The sequence below is a fragment of the Serinus canaria genome, chromosome 4, assembly GCF_022539315.1.
Source record: "Serinus canaria isolate serCan28SL12 chromosome 4, serCan2020, whole genome shotgun sequence".
Taxonomy (NCBI): domain Eukaryota; kingdom Metazoa; phylum Chordata; class Aves; order Passeriformes; family Fringillidae; genus Serinus; species Serinus canaria.
In genome coordinates, this window is record NC_066317.1 from 53,763,660 (window position 1) to 53,777,964 (window position 14,305).

General features: G+C 41.5%; 1 protein-coding gene across 1 annotated transcript in view; it reads left to right on the forward strand.

The window, feature by feature from the left end:
* The first annotated feature begins 1,176 nt into the window (after positions 1-1,176).
* Positions 1,177-14,305, forward strand: part of PPARGC1A (PPARG coactivator 1 alpha) — a 68,699-nt gene continuing 55,570 nt past the window's right edge. The window contains exons 1-2 of the mRNA XM_009099836.4: positions 1,177-1,362; positions 6,384-6,563. Coding sequence (XP_009098084.1) covers positions 1,315-1,362; positions 6,384-6,563 — 228 coding nt within the window. The 5' untranslated portion in view covers positions 1,177-1,314. The remainder of the gene's footprint in view (positions 1,363-6,383; positions 6,564-14,305) is intronic.

Below are 14,305 nucleotides of genomic sequence, written 5' to 3' on the forward strand. Positions count from 1 at the left end.
AAAGAACTGCAGCTTAAGACAATAAGCAGGCAGGTGGGGATAGTTAAACAAGACCTTTATTTTTGGGTTTACTTTCCCTATTCTGGACAACAATTTGCAGTTCAGCTTTGTACATGGGATTTGTTGTGTATGCAATGCAAAGGGGCATCGTAAACCAGTTGCACCCGCAGCAGCCCCTATTGTTTGGGAAGGGCTTTGACGGGGAGACAGGTGTTAACAGTGTGTCTGGGTTTTCACACGGCAAGAGATTTTTAATGAATTTATTTTCAATGAATGAAGACTGGGTTCAGGTGGGGCGGGTGCAGCAGCGCGTCCTGAGGCAGATTACAGAGGCGGGCGGGGGTCGCGGCGGCGGTGGGCAGGACGGAGGCAGCTCCTTCTCACAGCCATGCTTTCTTGGGGAATGCACGGAGACAGGGGAGAGATTAAAGAGCAGCTCGAAGTACTGTAATCCATCTGGGAACAGGATCAGGCTTCCCCCTCGGAGCAGGTGAGATAACTGTAGCCACATTTTTTATAGATGCTGAGTCCATGTCAGAGAAATGCTGGGCTGGGGGTGTGTGTGGGGGGGCGGGATTGCCGATATATTTACCGTGGAAAAACTAACTTGAGTTGCAATTGTCTATGACAAACCATAACCTAACCAAAATACTCGGGGAGGTGCAAAATCCCCGAGTAAAAAAAAAAAAAAAAAAAAAAAAAAAAAAAAAAAAAAAAAATGTTGGGAGGTGGTGTAACTTTTGCCGAACTCTGGGACAGCCTCTCCAAAGAGATGCGGGGGAGCGGTGCAGGCACGGGAGGGGTGCTCGGGCTGCTCAGAGCCCGTAGGCTGTGCCTCGGCTGGGAGTCACTTCACTTTTTCCTTCTTATAAGCGCAGCTCTGCCTATTGTGTGCTGGGGTGTGGGGGGAAGACAAAGGAAGCAAGCTAAGAAATTAAAAAAGATGGGGAGGGATAGGAGCTGTGCTACGGCAGGAGCAGGGTTCCGGGGGTGTGGCGTGGAAATCTGCTTTGAATCGCAGCGTGTTGCCGCGGCCGCCGAGCTCTGAGCGGGTTTTGCAAAGATTTACTTCACTTCAGGCTGGGTCTGCCCCTGGCTGACGTCACGGGCTGGAGCAGCGGCTCCAGAAGGCTGGATGAGTGACAGCCCAGCCTACTTTTTAATAGCTTTGTCATGTGACGGGGAACAGTAGTAAGACAGGTGCCTTCGGTTCACTCTCAGAGAGGGTCTCGTTGCCTGCATGAGTGTCTGCTGTCTGTCTGCTTGCCTCTGGACTGTAGTTTGCCAGCTTTCCTGCCGTCGCTCCGCAGCTGGATGGCGTGGGACATGTGCAACCAGGACTCTGTATGGAGCGATCTCGAGGTGAGGAGAGCGCGGCGTGGGCGGCCGTGGGTGCCGGCAGCCGGCGGGGCCGTGGGCTCGGCGGGGCACCGGCAGGACGGCCGAGGCAGCGCACTTTGCGAACAAGTCCCTATCTTATCTTAACTCCAGTAAGTTTGCTATTTTAAGGTTACTCTGCGATGCCTTGAGCAAATCAAAGCTGAGCGCCTGTCATCAGTATAGTATCTCCTGCAGTTGGAAACTATTTTCATGTGCCTCTGGCTCGCTTTCCCGTCATATGCAATATTTATGCTCTAAGATATTGATATGAATCGGTGTCTGAAGTGGCGTTTCCAGTGGCATTCAGTGGCCTGGTTGGAAAAATGCCATGTTTATTTAGAATAAGACGAATATGTCTTAAAAAAAAAAAAGTTATAATTAACTCATGGCTTCATATTTTATTTCCTTGTTTCACTGTGCTCTGTCGAAGGTTTTTTCCTTGTTTATCAGCTGCAGAATGCAAACACGCACACAGGAATGAATACCCTGTTGTTTGGCTTTAGATGCTTTTATAAGAGGTTTCTGGAAGGAGACATTTCCCTGCTACTTGTGGTATTGGAATACTGACGCTGTAGCTAATGCCCCATAGAGCAGGGTTTGCAGTCAATCTGAGTAGTCCAAGAAATGGTTAAATCCCAGTGTACAGCAGAGACAACAGGATGAACCATGAGAATAGAGTTTATGCAGGACTGTGAACTGCTGCTGCTGCCGCCGCTGCTGCTGCTGCTTGTGTAAAAATAGACGGCAATACATCAAATCCACAGCTTCTGCTGGCTACAATTCATAAAGGAAAAAATAAAAAAGGCAAGCAGCCCCGTGGTAATCTCTGGAGTATAATGTGAGGTTTGAGGATTTCTGCATATTTGCATTCAGCAAAATGGAGCGTTACCTGAAAGTTTGGGCAACTTGTGAAGCGAGACAAACTTTCTTTGGACCCCATGAAGAGGAATCCCAAATACAGACCTGCTCAAAGGAACTAATCCTCTGGATTCAGGCTTGGAATAAATGCTTAAAATGCTTCCCTTGGGCATTGGGGGAGGGAAAAACAGGTTACAGGCAATGCTTTTTAAATAAGATGTTCATGCTGTAGAGAGCTACCCATCTAAAGTGAACCGTTTCCATGTTCTCCAGTAAATTTTTCCTATCTGGCAGAGCATGTTTGTGAATTCTCAAGTCATTTTGTCATGTTTTAAATATTTGCAGCTTGCCATTGTATCCACAGATTTCTGTTTGCATATTGTAATTGGTCTTATCTTGTTTTGATTTCTTGGTAAAGTGGAATAGATATGGATAATTCATATGTCCTGTAGCTATTATGAGTCAAGGCAGTAAGTGGATGACTTTCTGGCTCCAAAGTCCTAATTGTTTCTGAGTAGCTGGAGTATCCTGTGGGTTGTTGTCTGGATTGTAGCATGGGTCTCAGCTGCCATAGCTTCATTTTTCCATCATGTATTATTCTTAATGCTGCTAGGAACTGATTGAGGAACCAGCTTATATGGAAATACTGAAGATTTATTTTAATCACTAGAGTTCCTGCAGTAATTTCAAGCTAGTAACAGAATAGATAATTTATGTCAATGACTTTTTCATAGTGCAGAGAGAAAAAAAAGAACCAAAAAAAGAGTTTGATCTTAATATTAATTGTATGGTGGATGGATTAACTGTGGGTAGGATTTTGCCAGTGTGTTCCTGCATTGCACTTCCTGTAGCAACACTAGCGTCTTCGTGCTGCTTTGGCTCAGGGGATCACCTTTACTGAGCTAAAATAATGCAGGCAGCAAGCACTGAAGGCAGCTTTCATTCTCTGAATCATTAATATTTGCTGTCAATGTTAAATGTGTTATATTCTTGCTCACATAATGACAGGACGGCGTGTTGTTTAATAAAGGCCTGCCTGCATCACTGTAGCTGATCAGCGTCCCCAGTGCTTCACAGCTTAATGAAGGTGATGTACAGTAAGGTTGTGAAGATTGATAGAGAGAATCCACATGACACACATTTTGTCAGGTCTCTCTTTCCTGAGTTCATCCCCTTGGCACTTGGAAAAACTTGTTATAAATAAAACAAAGATTATATTTTCATTAATATAATTAATATGGCATAAGTCCAGTCTTCTTCTTCTTCTTCTTTTTTTTTTTTTTAATTTACCTTCAAAGGCACAAAACCAGTCAAAAGGTTAATGGAGAATTATACTTAATTATAATGATTCATTACCATCAGTGCAGTTAAGCTAATTTACTGTTTGCGTCTGAACTAAGAGAAAAAAGGTCTGTTGGAGTGAAATAACACACAGTAATTAGCCTTTTGTGTTTAGTGACTGCTTTATCCTCCTAAATGTTACTGTAAAATTAGGGCTATAGTTATGGAATAACTATCATATCAAATAACAGTGGGAAGACAGTAAAATGTGTGCTAGCAATGCAGGTGCACCTGTTACAGATGTATAGGCAAACAGCAAATATCAGTGTGTCAGATGAGGACAGTTTTAGGACTTGGAGTGTTAAATCTGGCATCATCCAAAGGCCAAATATAAATTAATAACAGGAACACTTGCTGCTAATGTGTCTCAGATTAATGTGCTCTGTGTGCTCAGAAGCATAATGTCATATTCAGAAACATTGATTTTATTATCATGTCAACATTGGCAAGGCATATATACTTCATTTCAGCAGTTACATTTTTAGGTGACATTGCAGTCACTATAGGTAAATGGAGGCTGCGATAAGCAGGATTTTTTTTAATACCATTGTTTATGTTGCTTCAAAAGCCCGCTGTTGGAACTTAAAAATGTAGATTAGCAAAAGTAAACATGTTTAAGTAGGTGGTTCACAGGGTGAAGCTATTTTTATAAATGAAAGCAGTAACAGATCAGCAGGATACTTTAGAAGTCTATGGCATCAGTTATAAGCTACTGACCTCCAGAACACAAACCTTAGAATGATGCTGAGAATCTACCTTTTCAGTCAAAAACTAGATTATCCTTTAATGAGATCAGAGATTTCGGCCAAGCATCAAAAAAGGTCATCTCTGTATTATAAGATTGCTGCCATAAGATTGTGTCTCACGCTAAAGAAGAGGAAACTCTCTAATTTTTTTTTTGTCTTACAGTCAAAATAATAGTAAAAAAAATCAGATTAAAAAAAAAGTTAACATTACTTAAGTGGGATTTTGACTTCTTATAGTTGTACAGCCCCTTAAATAATAATAAGAAAAACAACTGCTATTTCAGAGCCTCGTTTTGCAGCCTCTCAGCTTCCTTGCCCCTTGGCCTACTCTATGATTATCTTGTAGTGTCCTGGTAGACGTGGAAGTTGTCTGGTAAATTATAGCTCACACCAGCTGCGCCGAGTCTTTGTGCCAACACACAAAATCTTTGCTCACGACTGCGCTGCTGCATCCAGCCCGTGCTCTGCAGACACACCGAGATTCCAGGGACAAAACCATCAATGAAGTGCACCTTCAGCATCCCTTGCTTACATTGCTGTTCAGGGCGGTCCTTGCGAGAGTGACATAACCAGTACTGAGCGATTCACGTCCATGGGCACTGTTAGTGCCCTGCAGACACCTGCCTTCAGAAAGCGGCGCTTTCTCCACTGACCCCGGTCCAAACAGAACTTGGGAAATCATTCAAGCCACCCAGACAACTGACAGGAGCTGCGCTGGTCCTGCTGTTGGCCGTCCTTAGCGAAGTGCTAGAAAAACGGTAGATGCCCTTAGACTCAGTTGACTTTAGACGGCTTTTAACCATTCAGGTGCCACTGCAGCTCCACGTGTGCTTTTCAGTGTGCCCATATCGACGTAGATGTTCGGGGATGAGTTACAAGGATCCACGGAACAGTGCAGTAGGAATTGCTTAATTGAGCAGCATTGACATATGGGACTCAGCTATTTGCCAAACTGTTGCTACATGTTTTCTATAATTAGGAAATGGTTTTGGTGGATACTCTAACATTTCAATTGCTCTGTTGAAGTGGATGTATGTTATTAATTTTTTCTTCCTTAGTAGGTCAGTCAATACCCTGTCTAGCTTCACACTGGCATATAAAAGGACACTTACTCTAGGTTTGTTTTTATTTATCCTCACTCTCTTCCTAAGTTGTGCAGACAAAAACATTTTGTACTGCTGAAAAGGATTCCTGCAGACTAGACTTTGTGTACAGCCTCAACCAAAATGTTTCACAGACCCTCTTTTAGGATTACTGAATCAAAGGTGGCTAGAAGAGGAAAATCCATTTGGTTCTCTGAGTACAACTTCTCTCTGAGGATATTTAGGAATCCAGCCAGGATAATAGATGTGTTCACACCAAGCAGGTGAAAGGCTGCATGAACTAACTATGCCCATGACTGAGAGGAGAATATAGGGATATTTCAAGCCATACTTTGGTTGCCAGGACCTTAATGCAAAACTGGGTGGCTGTGGTTTGTGCATCAGGAAAAGAGCCCAGCAGCATCACTAAACCGTATACTTTTTTATGCCCATATGGTAGCCACCATCATGAGTAAGGATTGCAGCAAGGTTCTGCAGAAGTGAAAGTGTGACTGTCTCCAGCTTGAGCTAGCCTCCAGGGCTGAAGGCTGTAACAGGCTGTGCCTCTTTAACCTGAATGTATCAGGAAATGCGTGACAGACCTTGCCCAGAGGTATTCATCTGTAACTTCTACCTGCACTGGTTCACTCTGAAAGGAGAATAAGGCCATGCTTTGGCCTCTACTGTTGGATTTTAAACTTTGAATATGATAATTATCACATGGTATAGGGAGAAGGAAGGTCATCTTCCCTGGAGAGAGATGTGATAGAGAAGACAGCTTATGCCCTGCTGCTTTCTCTACCCCTTTATATACCTATGTAAGAGCTAACTCCTATGTGTTCTTTTTCCAGAAAACAAAGTCAATCCTAGAGACCCTATGCCATAGCTTAATTGAGGCTTAATTCTTATCACATGATATTAGTTAATAGATTCCTGGTAATTAATGAAACTATTTCTGTGTTGCTGTATCTTGCAGTGTGCTGCTCTGGTTGGTGAAGACCAGCCTCTTTGCCCAGATCTCCCAGAACTTGACCTCTCTGAACTAGATGTGAACGACCTGGATGCAGACAGCTTTCTGGGGGGACTCAAGTGGTACAGTGACCAGTCAGAGATCATCTCCAATCAGTACAGCAATGAACCCGCCAATATATTCGAGGTAAGGCAAGATGATGCAAGTGCATGTTGCAAAGTCCTTGCTTGCTTTTTTTTCCTGGTTTGTTTGTTTGGTTTTTTTTATTAGCCTGGTGGACAACAGTTTACTATTTTTTCCACCATTAAGAGACAAGAAAACTGCTGGTGTATTATGGGTTCTGACTGTTCCATTAATCATCATGATCAAAACCAGACCTGCGATCTGAAGGGTGTGTGGGGGAAAGCCTTAAAAGAATTTAAATGGAACTTGTGATCTTTGAGAGGAAACAGCTGAAGAGTACCTAGAGTACACTGCCCTGTGGTGTCATGATGAGGAGTTGCCCTGTTGTCAGCTGCAGAGCAAAACAGGAGTTGAAGCTTGTTTGTTGTCTTCCACTTGAATTCCCCGGCAAGAAGCAGAGTGCTGCACAGCAGCTGGCTGATGAGTAGCTGGAACATTTCTAGTAAAGATTTTTACCACTCAGAGCCTTACTGTGCAAGTTACTTGCACACAAATGGAGAGGTTGGCTATTTGTTTATGTTCAGGGGAGAGGAAGGGTGAGTGTGGCAGAGAAGGCAGTGAGGGCTGTCATTTCCTCAGGGACCAGCTCAGCGTTCTGATATTTCATAGATCTCTTGGTGGAGAGCAATCTAAAAGTAGAAGTCAGAGAGTGATAGGAGAGATTTAATTGTTTTCTTTCCAGTTGTGCATTGGGGTATGAGAGGAGGGTTGCTGTCTCTTTATCTCTTCTCGGGTCTTCTTTCTTTTATTGTGTAAAGCCTTCATAATTCTCCACCTTGTGGTTTCGGGCAGTCGTGCCCCTCCTAAACTCTAGCCTCCTTCCCTCCTTGTTGATAGGAGAGGCCATAGATCGTTCACTGACTGGGAAATTGAACAATAAATTGATTAGCTGGCAGGAAGATCTTGTACAAAGGCAAGCTATGGGTGCTGTTTCTCACACACCAAGTACTACAGTTCCAGGAAGTACAGCTAGCCCGCTGGTTCCGGAAAGCCCTGGATTACCACGGTAGAATTTTAAAGGCTTGGAAAAATTAACTGAAATGGTATAGTAAAATGCTTACATAGGATGTGATGTCCTGAATAAAATTCTCCTTTCTTTATATACAGCTCTAAACTCACAGTGATCTCCCTGATGCAGATGAATTGCTCTGGATTTAAACCAGTCTAACTGATAGCAGAAATTGGTCTTCTCTATTTAGTTTCTGTAATTTAAATCCAAGTAACTTGGAATTAATTTTATTTTAATCAAATCAGCCCTGCAAAGCCTTGTGCTCAGGCCCTCTTTTTTTCTTTAGTTGTATAATGTTCCACACTTTGTTTTACAAAGTTTCCAAATCCTGTCTGGTTCTTGAATTGCAGTTGTACTGCCTCGGGCAGGGTAGGGCATGTTGGTGGCGGCAGGGGGGCAGGGTCCACGTTTGCAGCAACTGTGATGGAGACTCGTTCTGCTTTTTTATAACTGAGGATGCGTATTTTTTCCTCATTCATCAAAAACCAAATGCAGAAGCATTTTCCTTTAGAAAAAGGAAAATGAGGATGAGGATGCAGACTTTCAAAGTGTAAGTTCCACATAAGTAATACGATTGCGTATTTACCAAATCTAAGGATACAAATTATTCCAGTAAAACCAGTGCAACTTGGCTTCATTTCTTGTCCCGTGTGTTACTGCCTGTCTGCTCTGATGGCCACAGCTGCTTAGTATAAAGTTGTCTCAGACAGGTAGTGACTGTTCCCCTCCAGACCCTGTGTAGGAAACAATTCCTGTGCTGAAAATCGAAGCGTGTTGCAAGCAGCAGGACGACCAGATAGGCTGGTAGTTAACCTCACTGGGAGATGGGGACCGGGGCAACATCTCATGGGCAAGTTTGGGTCTGTCTGAGGATGAGCTGTCCCGGTGTGAAGAAACAAGGGAATATGTGTGGAGACACAGGGGCAATGCAGCTGGGGAAAGGAATCTACACAGCAAGTAATAGGTCAGAAATAATAGTTTGGAAGTGAAATATGCTGCTTCTTTCCTAACACACAAATTCTGTTGTTTTCTCCCCTCACACTCATTGACTTCAGCTGCAGGCTGCATTGCTGTCTCATCACAGCTTGGCCCATACTTACCTGTAGGGACAAATTGTGCCCTAATGGTATTTTACAATACTGCAGTGCAAAATTAGACTATTTTCAGCTTCTTAGAGTGTTGTATTTACATTTCTTGGTTGCTTGGCTTAGGAAGATGGGAATGAAACAGTTATTTTCTCCTCCTGTGCATTAACCCTGTCCCCATTCTCCACTGTGCAGCTGGATACTTTGCACTATTTCTTGCCTCTGCCGCTCAGTAATGTGACGACTGGGGGTGCTCAAGATCAGAAGAAGATGTCTTCTTCCTCCAGAGACTATCTCACATACTCTGTGAGGAACTATTTGTTTTAGCTGAGGGAATGGAAGTTTTGTGCAGTTTCTCTTTTGGTAATGACTAGTTTTTTCCATATTGATCCCCAACAGCTTTATAAAAAAGAAAATAATGTCTTTTTTACTTTTTTTTCTCTCTTGTCATTGTGGGTGTAGTATGTTTTATCTGACTTAAGCTTCCAGATGAGGCATTGTCATACAAAAATAGAAATACAGCCTATTTGGGGTGGAAGGGAAGGAACCAGAATGACAAGCAAATGGTGGGAAGTACACGAGCAGCATTACTTGCACAAGCTGTACAGTACATTGCCAAATCTGGCCTTGAATGAAACACGCTCCCCTTTGAGGTATTAATGCAGTACATGTGGCATTGTCTACGTGAGGGACAGTGTCCAAAAGCCCTTTAGAAGGTTCCTGAGCATCTCTGATGCACTTTTTTTTTAGGAAAGGTTTGTATTTCATAAAGTGACTTTTCAATCTTTCTGCAAATCATGTTCCTGAAAGCTCACTTGAGCTGAGCACCCACAAGCTCAGTGGCACTGGGAGTCTCACAGACTAGGAATTATTAATAGTTGTGGTAGCAACCAGGAGCCAAGTGAGATAAAGGTCCAATTAGTCCAGATAGTATGTAAGTGTTAAGTATAAATCCCTGCTCTCATCCGCTTAGGTGTGATGAGATCCTGGCCTTCCCTGGAGGATTAGAGCACACCAATATTTTGCAGACACACCTAATTCATCACTGCATCCTTCTGCTCACATGCCAGGGTAACTGATACGAGTCCCCAATCAAGCCTGCACTGCCCCAGCACAGAGGCTCTTCTTTTACCAGTGTTTGCACTTATGTCCATTATGAATTAGGTGATTTTTTCTATCCACAGCTCGATCACTTCTGGTTTTTACCTAATTTTGTTTGCCTGTTGTTTGAAAAGATAAAATGAAGGAGTTCTTGCCCCTCAGGTTGCTGTCTATTGACATAAGTTCATGTAGATAAATAAATAAATAAGTTCATGTAGGTAAATAAATAGTTAACAAATCACCAAGACCAGTTATTTAGATGGTTTGCTGGACCATTCACTTTTATGATTTGTTTTTATGAAGAACTAGACTTTAAAAAATTGTATTTGCAAAAAATTTAATTTGGCTACTTTCAGAAAATCAAAATGGTTGAATTTTCATTCTCAAAGCCAATGCTATGTGAAATTCTGAACAAACATACAACTTGATGTGTCATGAGTGAGAAGGCTTTTTGTTCATAAAAGCTGTCCCTTGAGACTTCTTGAAATATACTGTATCATATCATGTAAGATTAGTCATATTTAAAATTATTTATGATCCATGCCTAGCTTTATGGAGAGGGCAGATATCTACAGTGGGTGTTTCTCTTTGTTGGTATTTTTTACAAATAATAAGAGAATAATAAGTAAGAGAAAATTCAGCCTGTAGATAGGCAATAACCTGTTAAACTACAATGAACCTGTGTAAAATCATAAATCTTGTACTTGGCAAAACACTCTTTTAGCCTTCAAAAAGACTTCAGAAAACCCACATTGCTTGCCCTCATGCAGATTTAATTTATTTACATAAATCTACGTTCCAAAGCGATGTTTACAGTGTTTGATGACTTTGTATTTAATTGTTTTATATAGGTGTATCCCACGCTACTTTTCAAGGCCATTCTGTGTGCCACGTACTTGGAAAGCCTAAAAAGATAACTACATTTTATTGTGGACTGCCAAAAAGGGCTGTATTACAAGCAGTGAGAATGTGAGGAGAGAAAAAAATACACAATGAAATGCAGACTGTCTTTCTCCTGGCAGCAGGGGAATGCATGGAGATAAATGATTTCTTATTTATTTGGAAGGGGTTGTATCAGGGAGATGATGAGTGTTGAGGGAAGGCTTAAACATCACCAGGGTAATTTGCATTGGTTCAGATTATTAAATCCCTCGTGTTCTGTGGTGCTGCCAGTCTCTTTCACCATTGCAGGTTATTCATTCAAGGTTTGCAGCCAGATTGATTAATGAATTACCAGATCTTGCGTAAAATGACTTGGCCTGACTTTTAAACAACCACCAATGTTTTCTTTGCCAGTCTTGTGACTGATGTTAATGGGTTCCAGAGAACTGAGCCTATACAGAATTTTTGTAGTGGCCTTCCCTAGCATTTTTTCCACTTTTTAATTTTCTCCAAAACTAGTAGCCCAGGGCAGGCAGTTCAAGGAGATACAATCTCAGGGATAAAAAAAAAAAAAAATAAAGACGTAGTAGTCAAATCCTTGATGGCTGATGCCCTTCAGTGCCAAATCAGCATGATTTATCTTAGCCATCTATTCAGCACAACAGAGGCTGGAGGTGAGCTGCATGGTGTACCTCACACAATATGCATAACTAGAGCTCTGAACTTTGAAGGAAAGCCTCAGAGCTATTTGCAAAGTGCTGGTGCTTAGTGAATACTAAATTACATTTAGGAAATAGTCTACTGCTACCAGTTATACTTCATTTTTATTCTTGACACAGACACCTAAATCAGAGAACAGTAACATTTCAGAGATTATGGTAGCAGTTTGGGTATGTTCCAACACTATAATAGGATCAGAATTTTAAGGCCTTTTTTATTATTACCAATAGTCACTTAGTTTCTACTGCAGCGTACTTTGTAGGGAATTACAGCTTTTACTAAAAAGATTAAAATGCTATTATGCAAATGATTGCAGTATGTTATTATGTTTACAAATTAACATCCATGGCTCAACACACAAATTAACTAACTATTCCATCTATATTATTAAGGATTTAATAAAGTAACTGTTGATAAAAATGAGGAGCTTGGAACAGTTAATAGGAGCTGATCATGATTTAACATAGAACTTAAACATTGTGTTTAATGTTCTAGATGGCATAATGGCAGAATAAAGCTTATCAAAGTGCTTGAAAGGACTGTGATTGTGTGCACCACATGGCAGCCTGTCTGAGGCCCTGGAGGGCATGAACAAAATAGCTCTGGGCAGTCGTGTAGAGCATACTGGTGAATCTGGAAGCAACACAGGACCAAGTCATATCAACATGTACCTTCCTGCTCTAATAAGTAGGCTTTTTTGAAATTCAGATTCATGCAGATTGAATGATTTACATGGTAAGCACATGCATTTGGGTATTTAGGAACTTGTGTCCTTCTAAAATGTAGCCTGTAATGAACTGCTTTTATGGCAAATTGGATTTTATTTCGGAGTATCATTGTATGGTAAAAAAGGGGAAGGCTGAGTTCAGTCTGAGATGACTTTACAAACATTCCTGCAAGTTGCTATTCCTAACAGCTCATAAGAGATCATAAAAGTGAACAGATAAGAGCTGAGGTCCTAGAGAAATTAATGTACAGTATGTGGTTATGGGATAGATTTGGTAGTGAAACAGACAACATCACAGGTTTAATACAACAATAAACATAAAAGGCAAAAGATGCAGATTTGGGTTAGGAAACTTTATAAGGATGATAAAAGGTAACAATGTATCATAAAGCCTACTTGTGAAACTACGAGAAGACCCTCATTTCCAGTGAAAGAAAATAGCAGACACTTGACAGAAGTGCAGGACTTTTTATATTCCTAATGGAGCAGTGTCACATTTCTTGTGTGTTTGAATGCATTACCTTTACCAGTGTCTGCGGCCTGACTCAGGGCTCTACATCTGCTAAATGGGAGACCAGCACAATAACATCCTGTCTTTGTGGGATGATGTATGTAAACGATAATCTATGATTAGATATGCTGACATTTAATAAGGCTCCAGCAGTAAGTGAAATTTATTTTACTCGAACCAGCTGCTATGTAATTGGAAAGAGTTTATGCAAATTCTCTGTATCTGGTGTTACCAAGGTGTGCTGCTGCTCCTTTTTTCGTTCCTGCTTGGACAAACCACAGTGCTTTAATGCAAGAACCACCTGGCATGCTGGTTGAAACCTTCAGGCAGGAATGAAGTCCCGAATGAGCAAAAAACCAATTGCTTTGAGAGTTTATTGCATGATGTATGTGGCCACCAAGGCTGTTCCTCAGGCGCGCAATCAAGAAAATGTGACTGATCCACTTCATGGTCCCATTAAGGAGACATTTCACCTAGAGCAGCCATGGCTTGAGATGCTCACTGTGCTGCTGCTCTGTGGAGCACCTGTGCTTTTGCTGAGAGGGAAGACTAGCACTCGCCAGAACAGTAGTGAGCTAATTAGGTCATTAGATGGATGTCTTGGCCTGTGTTAAAACCAGCCCTTGAGGACACTGTGTTACACTGTGTTCCCACTGGCTACGTAGCTAAATATGAACTGGTGTCAGCTGCCATACAAACAAAAATGTAATAGCCTCCTTTCACAGAGGTCATCTTAAATCCACTTTGGTCACAGTCACACTCCACATCTGTTTTAGTGAGATGCAGCTTCTTAAGGCGGCGTTTGGACTTCATAAGCGCACAAACAACCGAGCTATAAATTGCTACTGCTGGAGTTATTTTGAATAAGTGTATACTGTTTCATATTTATAATGGTGAGGCTTCATAATATTCACAGTGAATATATAACACAGATCAGTTCAACAAGCATGAAATTGTATGTTGTCAACTTGTCACATAAATAGAGCCATATTCTAGCTTACGTTAATGTTGAACTAAATATTTTCTCCCTGGAACTGCAGAGAGGGTCACGAAAATGTGGGACAGTATCTCTGTCCACACAGAAAAACAATCCTAGACTTATTGCTAGTGGGAAGTAAATATTTCTGATAAGATTCTTCTGGTTTTTAATTCCCCCTTGACTTACCAGCAGCAACAGAAAGTTTGCCTTTCATAGACAAAGGCTAACTGGTTAAATTAAATGTATTTCCGTTAATGGTTTTGTTTCTAGTGTGACTTCTTTTCTTTTTTTTTCATTGTTGCTATTTTTGCTCAATGCATCATTGCTAATTGCTACTAAACGGTCCATCTTAACCCTGGCGTGCTCTTTCCCTGCTGCCCCATCCCACTTGACATTAACTCTGGCCCATGCCATTACAGAAGGATAAAATTATCACAAGTCTTCATTTAGGAGTTCTTTTTCCTTAGTGCCGCTAACCTATTTTACGTGTGTAGGTCAGGAGGAGGAAATTGCACAGAGCATATTTGGCGTAGGGAGAAAGTTTTGGTATCGAATCATGATGAACTGGTTTCTTCCCCGTGAACAGGGAAAAAGAGAGAATACATACAAAGAAGAGTTTATGTGTGTCTGTGAAAATGTACCTATTTGTAGCTTTTGTTGTACTACTGTGGGTAATCCTCAGATGCACTGGAAATTTGGAGCCTTTCTGGAGGAGTGCCCCCTGCCAGCTT